Genomic DNA, 14,052 nt, shown 5'->3' on the forward strand with positions numbered 1-14,052 from the left:
CCCGGGTTCGATCCAGACTACGGGCGCTGTTTGTACGTTCTCCCCGTGACCTACGTGGGTTTTCTCTAGGTGCTCCCGTTTCCTCCCACACTCCAAAGACGTACAAGTCTGTCGGTCAATTGGTTTCAGTAAAATTGTAAATTGTCCCTAGTGCGTAGGATAGGGCTAGTGTATTGTACAGTGCGGACTCGGTGAACCAAAAAGGCCCTGTTTCCGCGCAGTATCTCTGGTCTAAAGTGAAGTCTAGCAGGACTTCCCTACTTCACCAGGGAGTGATTAGAATGGATCACCGCCAATTTCCTCCATTTTGAAACAAAATTATTACGATCACCTTGAATCTGCGATCTACCTTGAGATTGGTTCCTGGTTAACAGTCGATAGATCACATTAGTCATTGGAGAATGCAGAGATTTATGGCCAGCTTGGCTCAATGAAAGTTAAAATACTCTGTTCAAAGCAATACAAATAGTGAAATTTTAATTTTTGTACAATGAATTGTCCAATTTGAGAGATTCACAATATATTTGAAATAAAAAATATAAATTATAACAAAGTATTCATTCTCACTCAGTTTAAAATGTTGAAGCTGGGGTTAAGCATATACATATATACATCTACCTCCCTTCCACTTCTGAACATTAATCTGATTTGAAACCTACAATGATCAGGGAAACGAGAGATACATTTTAATAATGCAACTTCTTTTTCCCCCAGAGAAATTACATAAAATATTGTAAATTAAAAGGAATAAACACAAACTTTAAGGGCGTTTTTAATTATTAATTTTTTTTTTTTGCAAAGGCAAAATACTTTTAAGTAACTTAAAATAGATCTTAGAACAAGAAAATACTAAGTTCTCTGTCTTACAAGCAGGGCCTTAAACAAAGATGACTTTATTTTATTAAGAACCTTGATTTAAATGGTACAAGATGAATTATACAAACATAATAAATAGATTTCCCTCTTACACTTATGTACAACACCAGTTGACTAAGAAGCTGTTAGAAAAGAGATCAGCTATTTTAAATTGTTCCTTCTCTTTCCCCCCAACCCGCCGTGTGTACAGGCCTTTTTGTTTTATCACTTTTTTTTAAAGAAAAAAGCAAAAACTTGTAAATGGCTGGTTTTTGTCTCAAAGCAAATTATCTTTCTCTTTTAAAAAGGCGCTCACCTTTGTCGCACGCTCCACCACTCCATGTGCAAACATTGCCACTTCCTTCCTCCCCGCACACAATCATCCCACTAATCACATAATACTGTCTCTGTTGAAAACACGGCTAAAAGTGATGTCGCTCTCGTCATTTTAAAAAGGTAAATCCCCGCACTTTTCTCATAAATTCCAAAGTCTTTCACAAGATTAGAAAACTATTATATAAAACAGATAGGAGGGAAAGGGCGGGGGGAGAGGGGGGGGGGGGGGGGGGGGGGGGGGGGGGGGGGGCAGGGGGTGAGGAAGGGAATAAAACAAAGAGGAAAGAAAATTATAAGGAATGATGATTTCTATTCAAACTTATTGTGGCAGTCCAAAATAAAAATCGTCAATTAAGATTAGGCTGCGCACTGATCTACAGTTTAATGTGCCACGTGGAGAAAATTAAACTATGAAACATGCCTGCAAAAGGAACACTTGATAACAGCACGATATAAGAGCACAATTTGGTGTGTTCAGCCTCAGGGATCGGGCTGACTTTGAAAATTATCACAGGTATGGTGTGGAAACGATAGGTTAGAAGAGTCTGTCTCAACTATATTGCATACCGTAATAAAATCACAGCATAAAAAAGGTAAACAGAATACATGTCTAGGTTTATCAAACTGTTTGCAATTCAAAGTCATCTATCAACTTTGTTTTACTTTTTAAAATATATCAGCCATTGCTACACTTTAATGATACATTGGTCCTGGCTCTGAAAGTTATTCAATCACTATACCAGTGAAGGGATTTGAATTTACAAGATTTTTTTGTCTCCCCAGCTATAAACCTCCCCCTATAAAAGAAGAATGTTCTTATTTTTTATATACTATGCAGTTCAAATGACAGCACTTAGCACAAAGCACAGTGACCAGGTCCTCTAAATGCTTTCTCCTTGGAAGAGTCTTGGAGCTTGTAAACTCGTTAGCTCTGTAGACGCATTCATCAATCAGCAAGCAGTGACTATATTATGGTATGACTGATAGTTAAGCACACTGTTCTTTGTCTCTTTGTAAAATGTTAGCCATTTCAGTGGCAAGGCTTTTCCCCACGTAATGTAGTGTACAACTCAGTAGCTTGGATTCCAGTAGTTCTGTTCACTTGCAGGCTTCATTCTCCAGTTTAAGTGCACATTTGTCCAGTCCAATAAGCCTGTCCTTTCATCTCAAGAAGTTCTGAATTCTTACCACTCTGCATCTCCGATAGCTTTGGAAAAAACATAATCTCTCCCGTTAAGGTTCATGATCCCGTCCTTCAGGTGAAACTTCCACTTATTCTTACTCCGGTGGATCTAAAGATACAACAAGATTTGTTAAGGTGAACAGGTCCAAAGGGGTGACACAGATTGGTTTGTTTTTCCGACCATTTCCAAATTCAAAGGTTTTGCTTTTGCTCACATTCCCTTCCATGTGTGAATGATAAGAAAACAATACCGAGAGAGTCAAGAGTGTTTAATGAATATGGAGACGAGGAAACACTCTTTCTCACAGAGAGTTGCGAGTCTGTGGAATTCTCTGCCTCAGAGGGCGGTGGAGGTCGGTTCTCTGGATACTTTCAAGAGAGAGCTGGATAGGGCTCTTAAAGATAGTGGAGTCAGGGGATATGGGGAGAAGGCAGGAACGGGGTACTGATTGGGGATGATCAGCCATGATCACATTGAATGGTGGTGCTGGCTCGAAGGGCCGAATGGCCTACTCCTGCACCTATTGTCTATTGAATAGAAACTTATCGAATAGTGAAAAGCCTGGATAGAGTGGATGTGGAGAGGATGTTTCCACAAGTGGGAGAGTCTGGGACAAGAGGCCTTGCCTCAGAATAAAAGGATGTACCTTTAGAAAGGAGATGAGGAAGATTTTCTTTTGACAGAAGGTGGTGAATCTGTGGAGTTCATTGACATACATGGCTGTGATGGCCGTCAATGGCCATTTTAAAGGCAGAGATTGACAGATTCTTGATTAGTACGGGTGTGAAGGGTTTTATGGGAGATGGCAGGAGAATGGGTTTGAGAAGAGAAAGCCATGATTGAACGGCGGAGTAGACTCGCTCGGCTGAATGACCTAATTCTGCTGCCATGATTTATGAACTTATAATTGTCATTTCATCAACAACAAAATATAATCAAGGACCACATACCCCCTCGTCAATATCTCGTCATCCCACCCCCCCCCCCAGAATGCAGAAGACACAAAACTTTTAAAACACATTGCCACGAAGCTGAGACCAAGATTAATCAATCAATGGATCAGCCTCAAGGAACTGGCGGCCTATCCTTGTCCTACGTTGCTTGGTAAGCCTTTTTATCTATTTAACAAACTCAACCCGCACCTCCTTTCTTCAAGCATCAGTAACATGTGCTTTCCTCAATGCTATCTTCAACTTCAATGAACTTTATTTATCTCTTGCCTTAAGGGCAAGGTCCCACCTCCATTCATATGTGGCTGAAACTCTTCCCTGGACTCGATAACTCCAATGCCTTGTTGGTTGGTCCCCCATCTACCACTTGACATTTGGTGGAGGAAAGAAATGCAGATGCTGGTTTACACCAAAGATAGACACAAAATGCTGCAGTAACTCAGCGGGACAGGTGACATTTTGGGTCCATTCTGAAGAAGGGTCTCGACCTGAAACGTCATCCATTCCTTCTCTCCAAAGATGCTGCCTGTCCCTCTGAATTACTCCAGCATTTTGAATCTATCTTCGATTCTAAACCAGCATCTGCAGTCCTTTCCTACCAAATATTGTTGATAGCAATGGAAATGTGTTCAGGACTGTTAAATCTATCAGAATGTTAACGAGAAACCCTCTTTGTGGCTCAAATCAGACAAGTGAGTTAGTAAAAAGGACACAGAATCATCTGAAAATAAATGACTGATTGGATTGAACACAAAGTCTGAGTCAGAAGAAGGGAACCGACCGGAACCGTCACCTGTCCATGTCCTCCAGAGATGCTACCTGGCCCAATAAGTTATTCCTGCACTTTGTGTTCCACATAAGATTCCAGCACATGCGGTCTCTTGTGTCTTTCTGACTAATTGGATTTGTGGTTTCAAATTGCAACAATTTAAAGGGCAAGCCACAAATTATTTTCCAATGTACACTAATTAAGAATTTGTCGAACGTGTAGGTAGTTGAAGTTCTTGCCAGAGAAATGGGAATCTCTCTCAGAAGCCAAAAAGGGGACAATGTCTCTTTTCACTTTTTAAATACTTAAAATAAATAAAGGCATTGAATGGCACGCCACGCCACGCCAAGATTCGTTATTGTTCATTCAGCACATCCGCCAAAGAAAATAAAATATTTTATTATCCACACGAATCTTTTCCTTCCAGACTACAGTTTCGTTTAGTGATACCTCAATGTGAAGCCTTCATCAAAATTCCAATCACAGGAATAAATACGTGGCCAACAAACCTTCATCCCAGAGAACACTCAGAAAGATGCTCACTGATCTTCCCTGCGGTCTGTTTCAGCTTCCAACTGACCAAATGTCGAGTTGGCCTTTCCGTCTTGGTTCCATTTCTCTCCTCCTCAATCAGCGGCTTGCTAAATGAAACTGGCAAGGAAAAGATGCAACTGCAGCTACTGAATTTATTGCTGTGGTTGTAGAAATTCTACTGCAGTGACTTGTCCCTTGTTACGGTAAGTATGACTGGTGAGCCTACAGGCACCCTGCTCTGCCATGACTGTAGCTGTCAATGTCGGTAGAAGTTTGCCTTCCTGAGCACAACCTACATCAGCTCCACTTGAAGAAAATAAATCCTGGATTACTCGCCCTTAACTCGTTGACTACAAAATGATCAACACACTCATGAAATAAGACAGCATAGAAAGTAGAAATGACTAAGAATTACATCGCAAATATGAAACGCAGAGTCATACAGCGGGCGACAGTGGTGCAGCAGTAGAGTTGCTGCCTCACTGGGTGCTGCCTGTACGGAGTTTGTATGCTCTCCCTGTGACTGCTTAGGTTTTCTCCTGGTGCTCTGGTTTCCTCCAACACTGCAAAGGAGGATAGTTTGTAGGTTAATTGGCTTCGCTAAAAATTGTAAATTGTCCCTAGTGTGTAGGATCGTGTTCCTACTTTTATTTTACTTTTTTAAATAAATTAGCCATTTAACCACGAGATCCTCAAGCTCGGGTCTAACCAGTGCTGTATATAATTCTATTCCCACTGTTCTAATATTCTATGTACCATCCGATAAAGGGAACACCTTCCACACACCTATTTAACCACGGTTTGGAGCTGTCCTACCAACTTTCAAGATGTATCCCAAGATCTCTCTGATTTTCAATGGCACTAAATAATCTCCCAATTATTGCATATTTCTTTATCTTTTCACATCTGTCCAAATGCATCACCTCGCTTACTTCTCTGGAATAAATTCTTAGTTTAGTTTACAGATACTGTGTGGAAACAGGCCCTTCGGCACACCGAGTCCGCACCGAACAACGATCACCCTGTACACCAGCACAATTCGACACATAGGGAACAATTTACAATTTTTACCAAAGCCAATTAACCTACAAACCTGTACATCATTGGAGCGTGGGTGGAAACCGAAGGACCCGTAGAAAACACACGCGGTCAAAAGGAGAATGTATAAACACCGTACAGACAGCACCGAAGGTTCAGTATCAAACCAGGGCCACTGGCGTTGTATGGCAGCAACTCTACCGTTGTGCCACCCCCTATTATTCCAACTTTTCTGCTGCTTTATCTACAGTTTTCTACCGTTTAAACCTTTTTTCTTCGCTATAAACCACAACCATTTTTTTTCCTTTATCTGCAAATGACTTTATCATTCCCCCTACCTTTAACCATATAACCATATAACAATTACAGCACGGAAACAGGCCATCTCGTCCCTACAAGTCCATGCCGAACACTTATTTTCCCCTAGTTTAAGTTTAAGTCACAATTTTATCTGGTGTTGGCCAGAGCTATAAGCAAATCACTGAATTGGTTGTTAGAGAAGATAGGCAAAAATATACAATGTATAATCTGAACCAAATTTGCAGAGCTCAATGGTCTTTTCCGAATAGCCCCTGATTTTCAAGAGCTGTAAATAAAATGTCCGACACGCAACGATTCAATGACATATAAAATGTTATGATTTATATTATAAATCCTATTTGACGTGTGAAAATGCACACCTCCAGATTCAGGGACTGTTTCTTCCCAACTGTTATCAGGCAACTGAACCATCCTACCACAACCAGAGAGAGAGCAGTCCTAAGCTAGTACCTTGGATTGTCTTTGATCAGACTTTGCTGGACTTTACTTGTACTAAATGTTATTCAAGTAATTACCTTGATCATGCATCTGTACACTGTGGATGTCTCGATGGTATTCATGTATTGTCTTTCCACTGGCTGGTTAGCTCACAATAGACAATAGGTGCAGGAGTAAGCCATTCAAGCCAGTACCGCCATTCAACGTGATCATGGCTGATCATCCCCAATCAGTACCCCGTTCCTGCCTTGTCCTCATATCCCCCGACTCCTCTATTTTTAAGAGCCCTATCTAGCTCTCTCTTGAAAGCATCCAGAGAACCTGCCTCCACCTGAGGCAGAGAATTCCACAGACTCACCACTCTCTGTGAGAAAAAGTGTTTCCTCGTCTCCATTCTAAATGGCTTACTCCTTATTCTTAAACTGTGGCCCCTGGTTCTGGTCGCCCCCAACATCGGGAACATGTTTCCTGCCTCTAGTGTGTCCAAGCCCTTAACAATCTTATATGTTTCAATGAGATTCCCTCTCATCCTTTTAAACTCCAGAGTGTACAAGCCCAGCTGCTCCATTCTCTCAGCATATGACAGTCCCTCCATCCCGGGAATTAACCTTGTAAACCTACGCTGCACTCCCTCAATAGCAACAATGTCCTTCTTCAAATTAGGTGATCAAAACTGCACACAATACTCCAGGTGTGGTCTCACTAGGGGCCCTGTACAACAAAAGCTTTTCACTGTACCTCAGTACACGTGACAATAAACTAAACACAAATTTGCAGTCATTCAATTCTTTGGAAATCATAGCAATCTGGTCACGCAAGAAGATTTAAAATGTTCAACAGATACCTAATTTTCCACTTCCATTATATTTCTAAAATAAAATGGGAGCCAAATGCCAGGCTTGAACGTGCAAGAGGCCGTGGCCAGAAGTCACAAGGTAGTCAGCAGCAGACCGCAAGCAAGCTTAATGCAGTCAGTTCTGATTAGAGACAGGCTCCAGAAAAGCCTGGACCACAGTACTCGCCCTCGAAAGCAAACCTCTGACAAATTAACAGAATAACTTTGCTAATACCCAGAAGTCGGGTAACATTTCTAAACTCCAAATTCCACAAGCACCGAACAGCAGAGTCAAAATAAACCAAGCCTTCTCAAGTTCTGAAACGTAGCTTCAATGACAGCCAAGATGTGTTTCCATTTACTTTGTGAATCTGAGAATAAGCCGTTGCTATTTAGCGCTCGGCAAGTGAAACTGTGTCCTGAGATGAGTTGAATGCCACCTGCCAGATGGTTCTGTTTGTTTTAGTTGGTGCAAGTTTCTTTTTCTAAGCGTTCCTGTGCTAATATAAATTCAATAAATCAGTATAAATACAAGGAATCAAACAAAACACAGCGCCCCAAAACCCCAGTAAACTGTATGCACTGTATTAAATTCAAAAAGATAGGACTACTTGCCTACTGGTCGTAAGGTCTGAGGAATGGTCTGGACCCGAAATGCCAACTATTCCTTTTCTCCAGAGCTGCTGCCTGACCCGCTTAGTTACTCCGGCATTTTGTGTCTATCTAATCGTATACTCGTTTGATTATTCATATGAAGAAAAACATCTGCAGAATCAATCCACTACTTCAATGCATCAGCCATTTGCAGAATGATCCCCATCACGCAAATGTTCAATTGTAAAAAGCAGGTGAAAATATCAAGTGGAGTTGCAGTTGCAGTTGTATAAGACGTTGGTGAGACCGCATCTAGAATATTGTGTTCAGATCTGGGCACTATGTTATAGGAAATATGTTGTCAAGCTTGAAAGGGTTCAGAAAAGATTCACGAGGATGTTGCCAGGTGTGAGGTATAGGGAGAAGTTGAATAGACTGGGTCTCTATTCCATGGAGCACAGGAGAATGAGGGGTGATCTTATAGAGGTGTACAAAATCATGAGAGGAATAGATCGGGTAGATGCACAGAGTCTCGTGCCCAGAGGGGAAATCGAGGACCAGAGGAGTTCAAGGTGAGGTCCGAAAGGTAACTTTTTCACACAAAGGGTGGTGGGTGTATGGAACAAGCTGCCAGAGGAGGTAGTTGAGGCTGGGACTATCCCATTGTTTAAGAAACAGTTAGACAGGTAGGACAGGTTTGGAGGGATATGGAGCAAGCGCAGGAAAGTGGGACTAGTGTAGCTTGGACATTGTTGGCCGGTGTGAACAAGTTGGGCCGAAGGGCCTGTTTCCACTCTGTATCACTCTATGACTCTCTATGACTCTATGGAGAGTCAAAAGAAACTGGAGGAAATATATGGAAGTTAAAAAGAAATCTGCAAATCATACTATAACCGCCAACAAATATTTCCTTGTTAGGAAGCATGATCAGATTGCACAAATAGAATGGAGGAAGACATCAGGCTTGTCATCGCATCTCATAGGTTCATAAGGCATAGGAGTAAATTAGGCCATTCATCCCATTGAGTCAGCCATTCATTCATGGCTGATCTATCTTTCCCTGTCAACACCATTTTCCTGCCTTCTCCCCAAAACCCTTGACACCCTTACTAATCAAAAACCTGTCATTCTCTGCTTTAAATATATCCCATGACGGCCACAACAGCTGTCTATGGCATTGAATTTAACAGATTCTTACAGAAACACATAAAAATATAAACATTCTTAGGTGATTGAACAGGTTAGATGCAGGAAAAATGTTCCCGATGTTGGGGGAATCCAGAACCAGGAGGGTCACATTTTAAGAATAAGGGGTAGGCCATTTAAGACTGAGATGAGGAAAAACCTTTTCACCCAGAGAGTTGTGAATCGTGGAATTCCCTGCCACAGAGGGCAGTGGAGGCCAATTCACTGGATGTTTTCAAGAGAGTTAGATTTAGCTCTTACAGCTAAAACCCCTGTCCCACGGTACGAGTTCATTCCAAGAGCTCTCCCGAGTTTACCCTGATTCGAACTCAGAGATTTACGGTAATGGCCACTCGTCAGTACTCGGGGCTCTCGGGGACATTTTTCATCATGTTGAAAAATCTTCACGAGTCTTCCCGTGCTTACCTGCCGTTAGCGAGTCTTCCCGAGTACCTGCCGTTAGCGCTAAGAGACGTCTCCGAGCTCCGACGAACCCGCGACGTTCATTCTCCGTGCTTACCACAAGTTTCAAATTCGGGAGAGCTCTAGGAATGAACTCGTACTGTGGGACAGGGCTATAAGGGAATCAAGGGATATAAGGGAAAATGCAGGAACAGGGTACTGGTTTTGGATGATCAGTCATGATCATATTGAATGGCGATGCTGGATCAAAGGGCCAAATGGGCCACTCTTGCATCTATATTCTATCTTTCTATGGTTCTACAACCTTGTGGCTAAAGTCTCAAACTACACGATGAAAAATGCCTCTCCATATGACTTGGGTCTCCATAAACCACCTGCATGATTAGGCGATGGGAAGCCAAAAACTCAGCCCAGGTCAATCATTCCTGACAATCATTCCTGATCTACTCAAGGAATGGACCCTAACCATCTGATCCAGGTGGACCCAGCTCTGTTTATTGTCAGATATCAAGGGCCATTCTGGGAAATCTCAGAGGCAAAGGGTAAATAGTTTTTTTCCCTACACTAGATCTATTGCAGGATGGTTCACGTAAGAATACTTATTTCAGCTCAATGCAGGTGGAGACATCAACCATGGAGCTACTGACACAGGGACATCTTGATGCGACTGAGTTCAGTATGGCCATTATCCTTATTATTCCCATAGGACAAGTGTCACAACTTTCACAAGTGTCATTTTCAAAAAAAGACCCAAGCACGTTGCCTACTGCAAAGCTCTACGATCTTCTTTACGTTCTCACCTTATCATATTGGCACACAACAACATTTTCCGTGTCAAAGAGTTCTTGGCCCTCTTCATCACTGACATCATCTTCACTGTTCAGTGGCTCCTAGGAGAGAATTAGTGAACCCATAAACAATCAGTGTAAGCAAATCATCCAAGCTTAAATATAGTCACAAACAAAGGCATGTTCAAAGACCCGGGTTTGATCCCGACTACGGGTGCTGTTAGTATGTTGTCCCCTTGACCTGCGTGGGTTTTCTCCGAGATCTTCGGTTTCCTCCCACAGACGTGCAGGTTTGTCGGTAAATTGGCTTGGTAAATGGTAAAATTGGTGTGTGTGTCTGGCTGTGTGTGTGTGTGTGTGTGTGTATGTGTCTGTCTGTGTGTGTGTGTGTGTGTCTGTGTGTGTGTGTGTGTGTGTGTGTGTGTGTGTGTGTGTGTCTGTGTCTGTGTGTGTGTGTGTCTGTGTGTGTGTGTGTGTGTGTGTGTGTGTGTGTGTGTGTGTGTGTGTGTGTGTGTGTGTGTGTGTGTGTGTGTGTGTGTGTGCGTGTGTGTGTGTGTGTGTGTGTGTGTGTGTGTGTGTGTGTGTGTGTGTGTGTGTGTGTGCGTGTCTGGCTGTGTGCGTGTGCGTGTGTGCGTGTGTGTGTATTAATATGCAGGGATCGTTGGTCGACGTGGACCCGGTGGGCCGAAGGGCCTGTTTCTGCGCTGTATCTCTAAAACTAAAAAACCCATGCCCTACAATTATCACAAATATCCATTGCTACAATCTGGCAACTCAAATTCCTGCTTCTCTCCACAACCACTAACAACTGTAATTTCAGTTTCCAATGCTGTGGTCTTGAATTCCCCTCCTGACGTCTCCGATACCCAAATTTAACTTCCTTAAAAATGCTACATTGGTTGATTATCAGTTTTTGGTCTGATTACACGTATGAAAAGTTGATCGTTTTCTTCGATGTTCAAGATGCAATTTAAAAGCTTGGCAAGACTTTTTTACCCTGTAGACGAAACTGATAATGGAACATTGCCATAGTACCTATTAAATCTATTTCATCATCATCATGTAGACTTGGCCTTATAATTAAAGAGTTGCGATCGCTGCTCCCAATATATGCTCCCACTGAACACTCAATCACCTGACCAGTCTTATTTCCCAATACATGGTTTAGTGTGGCTCATTAGAGTGACGAATAAAATTGACTTTGACTTAACAGTGTGGAAGCAGGCCCTTTGGCCCATCTTGCCCACACTAGCCCCACCTGCCTGCATTTGGCCCCTATCCCTCTAAACCTGTCCTATCCATGTTCCTGTCTAAATGTTTCTTAAGACGGTGCAATAGTACCAGCCTCAACTTCCTCCTCCGGCAGCTCGTTCCATACACCCACCACCCTTTGTGTGAAAAAGCTACCCCTCAGGATCCTATTATATCTTGCTCCCCCCCTCACCTTAAAACTATGTCCTCTGGTTTGCAATTGCCCAATTCTGGGCAAGAGACTGTGCGCCTGCCTACCCGATCTATTCCTCTCATGTTGTTCTGTTGTTGTTGGACTACCTCCATACTGTTCCGAGAAACAGTACTGGACGCACCCAACACATTCTGCCTCAGTTGAGCCTCTCGCACTGAAGAAGGCCCAGTCAATATTGAGGAAATTAAAGTCACCCACTATAAAAACCTGTTTGTTTTTATAGCTTTCCATAATCTGCCTACATGTCTGTTCCTAAATGACAAAAATGTGTGTTTTGATTCATTTCCAATCTGCTTTTTCAATCAGAACCAAACAACCATTCTGAAAAGAGACACAGCATTATTTTTTAGACTCGCTGCCCTTATCAACTCCTCTAAATTACAACATTTATAATGCCTATTTTTCAGCTTGAGGGACTTGGCCAACAAATCAAAACCATCCAAGTTTCAGATTATTTTAAACAGGTGTCCAGTGACAAAGGGATATCTTTTTTTGATAATGTCATATTGTCACAAGAATTATGATAGAAAATGATTGGCATGGCTGTGGCACCTTTTGATGGCATGAACTGCACAGTGGCGCAGCTCGTAGCTATGCTGCTTCAGTGCCAGACACCTGGGTTTGATTCTGACATTGGGTGCTCTCTGTATGGAATTATTATTCTCCCTGTGAGGCAACTCTCTGTGTGAAGAAGTGTTTCCTCATCTCCGTTCTAAATGGCTTACCCCTCATTCTTAATGTGGGAGTAACTCAACGGCTCAGGCAGCATCTTTGGAGGAAATGAACAGGCAGCGTTTCAGGTCGGGACCCACCAGAGATTCTGTCTGACCCGCTGAGTTACCTCAGTATTTTGTATCTATCTTTGGCATAAACCAGCATCTGCAGTTTCCTTTTATTACATTATGGTTATATGGTCAGTGTGCCGAAGGACCTGTCCCCGTGCCCAGTCCCTCTGACTCTGCGAGAATGGAATTTCAAAGCACTCTAGGGTCAATGAAATACTTGAGGGATATTCCTAGTCAGGTTACAGTATTGGAAAACGTGCCCACAAACTGGAGCACAACAACCATCCACAACAGCAGCGCAACAATTGTTTTTGTAATGTTGATTAAGGATTAAATATTGGCTGGGACATCAAGGTAACTCCACTCCCTTTCATCTAAGTGGCCTGGAGTATTTATGCACTCCCCATAGAGTACGCCCCAGAACTATTCAGTTTGAAATCACGGCATTTCCACTCCTTCGATGCTGCATTGAAGAGTCAGTGCATCTTCTGCTCTGGAATGGGACTTCACAAGCAAGTCATATTACTTCTTCAACTTAAGATAGACTCAAAAAGCTGGAGTAGCCCAGCGGGCCAAGCAGCATCTGTGGAGAAAAGTAATAGGTGATGTTTTGGGTCGAGACCCTTCTTCAGACTGAGAGTCAGGGGAGAGGTAAGCCTGAAGAAGGGTCTCGACTCGAAACGTCACCTGTTCCTTTTCTCCAGAGATGCTGCCTGTCCTGCTGAGTTACTCCAGCACTTTTGTGTCTATCTTCGGTGTAAGCCAGCATCTGCAGTACCCTCCTGGACATATTACTCTCCCACAACTATCAAAGAGCTAAAAGCCAGGATAGTGTGATCATTGAATCCAACAGTTCAATGATCACAACAGTAACCCAACCGAACAGAGCGGTCACGGTGGTGCAGCGGTAGAGTTGCTGCCTCACAGCGAATGCAGCGCCGGAGACCCGGGTTTGATCCTGACTACGGGTGCTGTCTGGACGGAATTTGTACGTTCTCCCTGTGACTTTTCTCCAAGATCTTCGGTTTCCTCCACACTCCAAAGACGTACAGGTATGTAGGTTAATTGGTAAATGTAAAAATTGTCCCTAATGGGTAAAGGATAGTGTTAAATGTGTGGGGATCGCTGGTCTGCACGGACCCGGTGGGCCGAAAGGGCCTGTTTTCCGCGCTGTATCTCTAAACTAAACCGTAGATATACGGTTTTAAATTTAGAGAGCGGATGATTGAAGGCAGGATCAGCACCTGCAGTTCCTTCCTACACGTTACCTCTTCAACTTGTCCATCCTCTCCGACCTCCTCCTTGTCTTTCTCTTCTTCCTCGTCATCGTACTCGTCCTCTTCATCATCCTCGTCTTCCTCAGAAGAGGTGTCCCCAGACCCGTCTACTTGCATGACTAAAGGTGGCTGCTGCTGCTGCTGCTGCTGCTGCTGCTGCTGCTGCTGCTGCTGCTGCTGCTGAACTGGGGCAGCGCTGTTGGTCTGACCCACCTGTGTGGAAGGAGTTGCTGTAACCGTGGTGGCTTGCATCACCTGAAAAAAATAATTAATAA

At 43.0% G+C, this 14,052-nt stretch overlaps 1 protein-coding gene across 1 annotated transcript in view; it reads right to left on the bottom strand.

Annotated features, from left to right (window-relative positions):
- Positions 1–460: 460 nt before the first annotated feature.
- Positions 461–14,052, bottom strand: part of gtf2a1 (general transcription factor IIA, 1) — a 50,371-nt gene continuing 36,779 nt past the window's right edge. Inside the window, exons 9-11 of the mRNA XM_055640215.1 lie at positions 13,769–14,032; positions 10,263–10,352; positions 461–2,483 (exon numbers count right to left, since the gene is read on the bottom strand). Of these exons, the coding sequence (XP_055496190.1) occupies positions 2,376–2,483; positions 10,263–10,352; positions 13,769–14,032 (462 nt within the window). The 3' untranslated portion in view covers positions 461–2,375. The remainder of the gene's footprint in view (positions 2,484–10,262; positions 10,353–13,768; positions 14,033–14,052) is intronic.

The sequence above is a fragment of the Leucoraja erinacea genome, chromosome 9 (genome assembly GCF_028641065.1).
Source record: "Leucoraja erinacea ecotype New England chromosome 9, Leri_hhj_1, whole genome shotgun sequence".
Taxonomy (NCBI): Eukaryota; Metazoa; Chordata; class Chondrichthyes; order Rajiformes; family Rajidae; genus Leucoraja; species Leucoraja erinaceus.